General features: G+C 39.9%; 1 protein-coding gene across 1 annotated transcript; it reads left to right on the forward strand.

The window, feature by feature from the left end:
- The first annotated feature begins 247 nt into the window (after nucleotides 1-247).
- Nucleotides 248-9,137, forward strand: rgs18 (regulator of G protein signaling 18). The gene is made up of 5 exons (XM_077559222.1): nucleotides 248-457; nucleotides 870-962; nucleotides 1,110-1,171; nucleotides 2,850-3,016; nucleotides 8,535-9,137. Exons 1-5 carry the CDS (start codon nucleotides 336-338, stop codon nucleotides 8,787-8,789), a joined length of 699 nt encoding a protein of 232 aa, XP_077415348.1. The 5' UTR covers nucleotides 248-335; the 3' UTR covers nucleotides 8,790-9,137.
- Nucleotides 9,138-9,361: the final 224 nt, after the last annotated feature.

Genomic DNA, 9,361 nt, shown 5'->3' on the forward strand with positions numbered 1-9,361 from the left:
GGGTTGAATATTAAAAGGTAGATAAATTATACCCACAATTTTCCTATTGATTGTTAGAGTAAAAATCTAGAATTTATGGTAATTTTGGTGGGTTTCAATTTCAAAAAAAAAAGAAGCTGTCGTATACAAACTTTCAACAGGATGTTGAACACAAGGGGGTTTCTCTAACACGAGAGCCGTCAGCAGTAAAGGGTGACAACATTACAGGAAGTCTGAGCAAAGCTATGGGAAATGGAATGCAAACGTGGTTTACAGAACGATGGTGATGGGTTAAAAAATGTTCACTGAGCTATTTGTGGCCTGCTACCTCACACGCCAGATGCAGACAGAACAGCATGGAAACGCTTGTTTTCTTATTTCCTCAATTTAACTTCATGGCCCAGAAGGAGGAAGCATATTTTAAAAGGCTTGATCCTCAAGACGGGCAAAAGGCAACAATGAAGGCAGATAGCAGCAGGTTGGTGTATGACTCTTAAATGATTTGTTCAAACTTGAATTGAATTCCTCCTGCAGCTTTTGACAGACAATCTTTATGGTTCAGCCATCATCTCTTTATACAGAGACACCACATTGTATGCGCATTATAATAAAAACGGACCTGCTCAGGAGCCTGATTGTGATTTAAAGTCTTGACAGCTGTCATTATAGCACTAGTGTGTGTCATTAAGCCGTAGCATGAATCCCTCTTTGCAAGTTAAGAGATGTGCACGTGTGACTCGTTACAAGCAATGTTTACCGCCCCACGCAGAAATGTAATTTTTTGTGCATTCATGTAAAACAAGTGGAAACATGTCAGAGAGGAGATTTTCAAAGGGGACATGCCTGCACGTTCACACACCTTAATGGTTTTTTTTTTTTCTCGTATGCAGACAGCAAGACAAGGAGCGGAAGAGCCGACCAAGTCTCACCAGGTCTGGCTCTCACGAAAATGTCAGTCAGCAGAGAAAGACCACATCCAGCAAGTGAGACTAACGTCACTGATTTCACGTGCCGCGAATATTTGGATTGATTAATCATATTTGACCTGAGTTGTCCCCTTGCAAAAACACACAAGAAGCTAAAACTTTGCTGCTGAGTCACTAAAAGACAGCTTCCTCGTCTTTTCTCAGCATCTCACCAGAGACAGCTCTGCAGTGGAGTAACTCATTTGAAGAACTGATGAAGAATGCAGGTCAGAGTTGTGCCCCAATTCGAAATATGAAAAAATGTTTTAGTTATTAAAGCGTAAGTCAATCCAAAAATATACTTTACAATATTATGTTGTATGCAACTTCACTCGTCTAAACACAGCATTCTGATTAAATTGCATTTGTGGTATATCAATTAAGCAGCAAAATTCACCTTTGCCACTTGCTGTCAATTAAAAATGCCATCACAGTTGCTTAAGGCTCAGGTAACGACTAATCACGTTCACCTGTTTTCTGAGTTGTGGTCATGTGACATTCGTAAACTTAGCCATGATTGGCTTAGCCTTGAACAACTGTGACGTCAATTTAAGTTGACAACAAGTGTTAAAATGGCCGCCCCCTGAGGTGGATAAAAACGGGTTGATTATAATTAGTAGGGGTGTGCCAAAAAATCAATTCTCATAAGAATCGCGATTCTCATTTAGTTAGATTCAGAATAGATTTTAAATGTCCCAAAATCGATTTTATTTAAATTATTTTATACTGTCTTGCCTTTGTTTATTGGGATCGCTGTTAATGTTGTACCCGATTTGGCCACTTAGGGACAGTGTGGTTTCACGCGGTCTGTTACACTGTTAAATTGTAGCCACATTAGAGAGTAGAAGAAAAAAAGTCACAATCAAGTTATTCCAATAAAAGTTGTTTTTTTGCAGCGTGGAGCCGTTCTTTTGAGTGCTAAAAGTGCCGCGAGTAGCGCGCTAATTAGCATTAGCGAGTCAGACTGGAGTAGATCATTTCGATTCCTTGAACATCTATAAATTGAAGCAAAAATCATTGTCAATCAAAAATCGCTCTTAATCGAAAATCGATTCTGAATTGACACACCCAAAAATCAGAACCGAATCGTGAGACATTCAAAGATTCCCACCCCTAATAATTAGAAGACAATCTTTAGACTATTGAGGGCACATAAAGTATATTACTGTACCTTTCACAAGTTACTTCACGTTAAAGATTAGATAGCAATTAATATGAAAAGAAAAATGCACTGAGCTTTCACCAATGTCTTACAAATGCAATTATGCCATCTAGTAGCAGAAAAATGACCTCAACACCAATCAATATCACACTCGTTTACAGTACAGTACATCTTTTTAATTTTAACTCAATTTTATGAATTATTAAATTACTGTATCAATTACTAAAATATGCAGCCATATTTCTATAAGTTTAACACTTTTTCCACTTTTATGTTAACAAGAGTATGAAAACTTTAAAAAATATATATTGTATATTTAGAATAGATATAAAATGTTTGATTATTCGCGAGTTAACTACTGAAGTCATTTGATTAATTACGATTGAAAATGTTAATCACTTGACACCACTAATTGAAATTAACAGTAAAATGAATTAATTATTAGTTCACAACTAGATTGCGCTAAATAATACACACTGTCCCTTTTTTTGTAACTTCCTCATAACAAAATTGCCCCTTTGAGTCACAGTGAAAGAAAAACTGCTTGTGCTCTTGAGGGGGTACTTACTGAGTTTGGTACAATGAAAATAACAGTTGTAAATGCAACAGATATTGCAGAATATAAATATACATTAAGCGCATTATTGGCTTTTGAATGAAGAAATGGTATGGACACAAATGTTCTTTCTATTTATGTTTCTTTAGTAACTATCTGTGTGTTCGTGTTTGTTTCTCTTTATTAGATGGTGTGGAAACTTTCTCTCAGTTCCTCCGCACGGAGTTCAGTGAGGAAAACTTAGAGTTCTGGCTGGCTTGTGAAGAATTCAAGACCTATGACTCTGAAAAGAAACTGCTGTCCAAGGCCAAACATATTTATACTGTTTTTATTGAGTCGGATGCGCCTAAAGAGGTATTTCATATTCATTTGCTGAAAGATATGAATGTTTTTCTTTGGCCTGTCACTAAGTGCTGTTGGAGGTTGAGAATATTCACAGCATGGTGATAAGGTATGGCGGATGAATTCTGAATCATTATCGGGTCAAGAAGCAGGCGACCTTTCTGAACACTCGCCGCAGAAGCACAGTTTGGTCATGCATCTCAACAAAGTACAACAACTGCAAAGCAGCCGGTTGAGAGAGGGATGCAGTTTAGACGATTTTTCTTTTTGCAGCGTGGATGATGATTTGACCGCATCTGACCGTTAAGAGCAGGCGGGCCGCTATGTGGATGTGACTCTTTGCTTGCAAAAGTGAAAAGAGCAGCACCCACGCATTTTCTGTAGAGGATGATTGTCACCTTCAATATGTATATTTTATTTGCTGCTTCTGCATGCACCCGCTTGAATGGTTTGGAGAAATTACTCACAATGGTTGCTATTGTCAGGCTTTGCATCACATAATAACCTTTTTAGATCAAATTTTCAACAATGGGTAATAATGACGGGTTTTTTTTTTTACTTTTATTCGCAAAACTGTAATCCAGAAAATTAACTCTTCTTATCGCATATGTATATTTTATATCTTCTCAATGTAGTTTTTTGAAACTTTACTCAGAGATAAATATTTACACTGCCATTGTACTTAGCTACTATCATTCATTTTGGCAGAGGGTAATCACTCAACGGAATAAAAACGAAACGGAAGAGACTTTTCGAGATGAGTGTTTTCTCAACGCATGTTTCAGAATTATACAGTACTTTTTGTCTGCAAGGTGAATTTGTACAGTACATCAAGTTAAATTACTTATTTGTGGTATAAGACACACAATACAGTACAACATTTTGGTTTCATAGCACAGAAGAACATTATTGCAATACATGTAAAAAAAAATAATAATAATAATTAGAGGTGTGGACTCGAGTCATGAATTTGACGACTTCAGACTTGACAAAATGTTAAAAGACTTGCAAGTCGACAAACAATGACTTGTGACTTTGCTTGGACTTGAGCCCTTTGACTTGAAAAGACTTCTTCTCCATGTGTACTCGTGCATGCTTGTGTGTACGTGTGTGAGCTGGGCTGACACAGCACCGTCATTCAGACATGTTAGGGAAGCTGCAAACACACGCCGCCTACGCTAAGGCAAACTTCAAAATAAAGCTAACCAAATAATACATTGACACCAACGCAACAGCCTTGGTGGATTTTACTTTGAAGTCGACCTGCATGGTGGTATCAACGCCAGCTTGACTTCCCTTTCACATTTGGGCTTGCATTATCTTTTTTTTTACTGAAATTACATTATTTCTACCATCATTATCATAATGCCTCCCTGAAAGTATAATTAATAGCTATTTTAGGACGTGAAGAAACGGCAAGTTAATTACGCCGTCATTGTATGATACGGTACAAGTCTGCGGCGTTTGTGGCTAGCAACTAGCTGTTAGCGTTAGCATCGGGTGCCTGGCTGGCAAACAGTAGTTTAGTTTGACAGCTGTTACTTGGCTTGCTTTTCTTTATTTTGTTTTCAATATCGTGGGCCTATGCTACTTTGTAATTCACTCTCCTTTTTTAAACAAAGGGAATGTGCCTTAAATTGCACTTATTGGTATTCTTCATTTATAAAAAAAAAAAATGAAAAAAAGAAGATAAATAGAAAGTTGTCTTCATTTATAATTATTTTACAAAACAAACATTTAACTCAAAATGTTCAATATGGCCATTTGGAATTTTAAAATAATTATGTATAATAATAATAATAATTATTATTATTATGTGGGCAGCACGGTGGCTGACTGGTTAGCACGTCCGCCTCCCAGTGCAGAGGATGTGAGATTGAGTCCGGGCTTCGGCCTTCCTGGGTGGAGTTTGCATGTTCTCCCCGTGCTTGCGTGGGTTTTCACCGGGTACTCCGGTTTCCTCCCACATTCCAAAAACATGCATGGCAGGTTAATTGAACACTCCAAATTGTCCCTAGGTGTGAATGTGAGTGTGGTTGTTCGTCTCTGTGTGCCCTGCGATTGGCTGGCAACCAGTTCAGGGTGTACCCCGCCTACTGCCCGAAGCCAGCTGGGATAGGCTCCAGCACCCCCGCGACCCTTGTGAGGAAAAAGCGGCCAAGAAAATGGATGGATGGATTATTATTATGTATCTTGCCTTATATTGCAGTTGTGTTCCTAAATCCCTACGGCCATATTAAACATTTTATTTGGAGTTGATATTAGAGCTGTTAAACAATTACATTTTTTAATCAGATTAATCACATCTTGGAATTTTGATTAATCACTGAATTAAAAAGGCTTTTTAATCAACATTTCAAGAGCACCTGTTATGTGTTAATTTTTTTCGACACTAAATGTTATGAGGACAACTTCAAAAAAATGTATCCACTGCACACGCACAGCCTCCTCTTTTTCTAATCAGTTAATTACTTGCATAATTTAAAAAGGGGAAAAAATGACCCCAATAGTTTTACCTGAACAAATATTCTTAATGTCATACGAAAACATTTATTAAATTCTTTACTTTAACGCATGTAGTTATGCTTATTGCTCAAACACAACCTGTGCTACCTTTAACGTAACCATCCGCTGTCAGCTAAAGGATCATTTGTGGACAAAATTAATAGTATGATTAATCTGCGTTAATACATGATTAATGCGATAATTTTTTTGTGAAGAATTAATTAGCTAACGCTTTAACTTTGTCAGCACTCGTTAAGTTTTTTTTTTATAGGAAAAAGCATTTTATAAAATAAATAAAGGCAATGTTCTATTTATCTGATTTCATTTTAATTTTTTGCTGATCTTAAAAACAGTCTCATCCGTGATCTGATTTGTGACTTTTGTGATCCGTTGCACCACTAGTTGTTTGCGTACAAAAACTATGAGGTGGTCAACAAAAAATTAATTGCAGTATATGCTGCTGATGGAGAGGCAACAACTTCAAACTTTGTTCAACATCTGAAGTTGCACCAAGAACGGTAAGTAAGCTAATGTCAGTTGTTTATCGGCTAATTATCGTTGCTAGCTGCGTAGTTAATGAGACTCTCTGGTAACACTTTGCAAACATGGTCATCTGTTGCATCACTCCCTGAGTCCCCGACTCCTACTTCGATGGTCACCCGAAATAATATAATCTACGATGTTGTTATGACTCGAAAGGACTTGAAACTCAAAGTGTAGGACTTGTGAATCGCTTGAGATTTGTCAGTCTTGACTCGGGACTTGAGGGCAAAAACTTGAGACTTGTGACTTGCAAAACAATGACTTACTTCCACCTCTCATAAATAGCATGTTCAAGAGACGTTTACATGTATTACATAACGAGAACTTGTGCCGGTAAACAGCCATACAGTAAATATGAATAAGTAGATACAACACAATCATTTTATGTGCGTGCCTACTGCGATGCTAAGATAATCGCCTTGCACACCTTTGATGGGGCAGTCGCCCCTACCAACATGGCCGCCATGTATGTGAGCCTGCACCAGTCGTCTGTCTGTTGTTTGCGCCATATAAAGTTCTGCCCAAACTGCTTCTGCTGGATCTTTTTCTTGAATGTCTGCTGTGCTAACAATAACGTGGCAGATGCGTTTGACTCCTTTTTCTTATCTTTCCTAATTTCTGGCCAGGACTGAGGACACAGATTACGCACACACAGATAGTCTACACACATTAGAATACTCAACCTTGCTATCAATGTCTGTTTCAGTTGAGGTGTATTGGGAAGGAGGCAGGCACCTACAATATCTAATGCCGCGATCATCCGCTCACTGTGTCTGGGCTTTAATGTTCCTTGCGCGATACCCCCCTACACAACTTTCACATGGGCAAGTTTTAGAGTCGCTGTTTGTTGTGTATTCATGTGGCAGTGTGCTGAGCCCCCCCCCCCCCCACCCCCACCCCTCCAAAATCCATGCTCCATAGCTCCTTCCAAACAGGAGCGTAGTCTGGGCCTGTTCTTTTACCTCCCGCTTCCTGTTTTTTCGCTCTTTCATCTGAAGAATCAGGACGTCGCTTTTGGTGACCGTCAGGCTTCTCGTTCTGTTTCTTTACCTTAAATAGCAATGCCGATACTGTCTCTGAAATACAGCGTTCTTTTTGGAAGTCAGATCCTCTTCATCTGTTTCATTATGAAGCCTCACTTTATGAAAAAGCTACTTTTTTTTTAACTCCGTTTTGCTAGCTTGTGGGCTTACTTTTTCCCCTTATCACATCACCAAGATGAGGAATTTGACAGAGGCGTAGGCGGACGCACCTGATTTATTAAAACTTTTCTGAGACTGATAATGAATGATATTGTGTTGTTGTTGTTTTTTGTTTTTTCAATCACTCAGTCAATCAGTGGTGGTTTTGGAGGTTTCCCTCTTCCAACACAAGCTGATTCCAATCAACAGGATCGTTATCAGACTTTTGCAGAGCGTGCTGATGAGCTGATCATTTACCAGCTGTGTTGGAGAAAGAAAACATCCAAAACTTCCAACTCCTTAGATGTGAATGTGAGTGTGAATGGCTGTTCTACATTTGTTGTATGATTGGCTGGCAATCAGTCCAGGGTGAATCCGACCTCTCATCTGAAGTCAGTTGGCTTAGGTTCTAGCTCATTTGCGAGAATAAGCGTAATAGAAAATGGATGGATAGACATCCTCCCATAGCTACACCTCAGCATTCCGACCAGAACCAGTTGTGTTGAATGGAAATATCCAATTTAACATTTTATGTATTATGTATCCCTATCGTGAGTTAGAACTCAAACTTCAGCAATCCAAATATACTTTTCATATTCAATTTGAGAGAGAGAGAGAGAGAGAGAGAGAGAGAGAGAGAGAGAGAGAGAGAGAGAGAGAAAGAGAGAGAAAGGGAGGGAAGGAGAGAGAGGGAGGGAGGGACAGAGAGAGAGGGGGGGAGGGAGGGAGAGAGAGGGGGGGGAGGGAGGGAGAGAGAGAGAGAGAGAAAAAAAGAGAGAGAAAGGGAGGGAGGGAGAGAGAGACGGGGAGAGGGAGGGAGGGAGGGAGGGAAGGAGAGAGAGACGGGGAGAGAGAGGGAGGGAGGGAGGGAGAGAGAGGGAGAGAAAAAAAGAGAGAGAAAGGGAGGGAGGGAGAGAGAGAGAGAGGAAGGGAGGGAGGGAGGGAGGTAGAGAGAGACGGGGAGAGAGAGGGAGGGTGGGAGGTAGACAGAGAGAGGGAAGGAGGGAGGGGAGAGAGAGAGAGAGAGCGAGAGAAGGAGGGAAGGGGTGGATAGATAGGGAGGGATGGTTTTAGGGAGAGAGAGAGAGAGGGAGGCAGGGAGGGAAGAGAGAAAGAGAGAGAAAACTGAGATGTGTGTGTAGCGGTGTTGTGGCAGAAAAGGGAATTACAGTACCGTAAGGTTTAATGTGGTGCACACTAAAAAATATAAAAATATATTATGTCTGCGAACGTTCGTAAATCATGCAATATCTAAAGAAATACAATATCCAGTTACACCTGTCCGTTTGTCTGTTACTCAGGTCAATATTGACTACAGCACCAAGAAGGACATCCAGACAAATTTAGCGCATCCCTCAAGGAGCTGTTTCGAAGCAGCCCAGATGAAAGTCTACAGCCTGATGAAAAAAGACTCCTATCCCCGATTCCTGCACTCTGACCTTTATTTACGCCTCGCCAGGAAGAGAGGGCCAGGAGCCACAATGTTACGCCGAAGGTCACGCTCCTGTGTGTTCAACGAGCAAGGCGGTGGCACCGCCGAGCCTTCGCCTTGGTAGCAATAACATTTCAGACAGAGTCGCTGACTCGTAAAAACGATTATTACATCGGTGATAATCAGTGGCGAGCTGTAGAAATTTAATTGCATAATTTGTGTTTGAGATTGTAATCATCCAATGTGTCTCCGAAATGAATAATTTTGTTTTACAATCACAGTGGATTACTCAACCAGTATTGGAGCCTGGCCACAAGCCATTGAGCCAAACAAATAGGGGATATTTTGAGGAATATGCCATTTTAATTAGATACTATGACTATGTATTTATGTATTAATGTAGCTCCAGCCTTCATCTGTTCCGCAACTAATGCAAGATCCAAATCCTCACTAAAACCACCGCTTGATAATATTCCACCTCATAAATCAAAGTGTGATCATTTGTGTTCATTTTTGGAACCCAACTGATGTGCAGAATCCAGACGTGAACCGACCATTTCTTGGAATTTAGTGAGTGCTTTCGGTGGATTTATGCCAAACAGTGTAGAGGCATTTTCATAGCAATCCAGACATCACAGTTCCTTCAGCTATGCTTGGTATTGAGATTCAGGATTTGTACATTCACCAGACACTTGA

The sequence above is a fragment of the Vanacampus margaritifer genome, chromosome 2, assembly GCF_051991255.1.
Source record: "Vanacampus margaritifer isolate UIUO_Vmar chromosome 2, RoL_Vmar_1.0, whole genome shotgun sequence".
Lineage (NCBI taxonomy): Eukaryota > Metazoa > Chordata > Actinopteri > Syngnathiformes > Syngnathidae > Vanacampus > Vanacampus margaritifer.

What these genes read in the sequence shown, in the direction of transcription:
- rgs18 (XM_077559222.1), top strand. Translation starts at nt 336, where the DNA reads ATGGAAACGCTTGTTTTCTTATTTCCTCAATTTAACTTCATGGCCCAG. An exon ending in AGAAAGACCACATCCAGCAA is followed by an intron (nt 963 to 1,109) that starts GTGAGACTAACG and finishes GTCTTTTCTCAG; the next exon opens with CATCTCACCAGAGACAGCTC. An exon ending in AGTCGGATGCGCCTAAAGAG is followed by an intron (nt 3,017 to 8,534) that starts GTATTTCATATT and finishes TCTGTTACTCAG; the next exon opens with GTCAATATTGACTACAGCAC.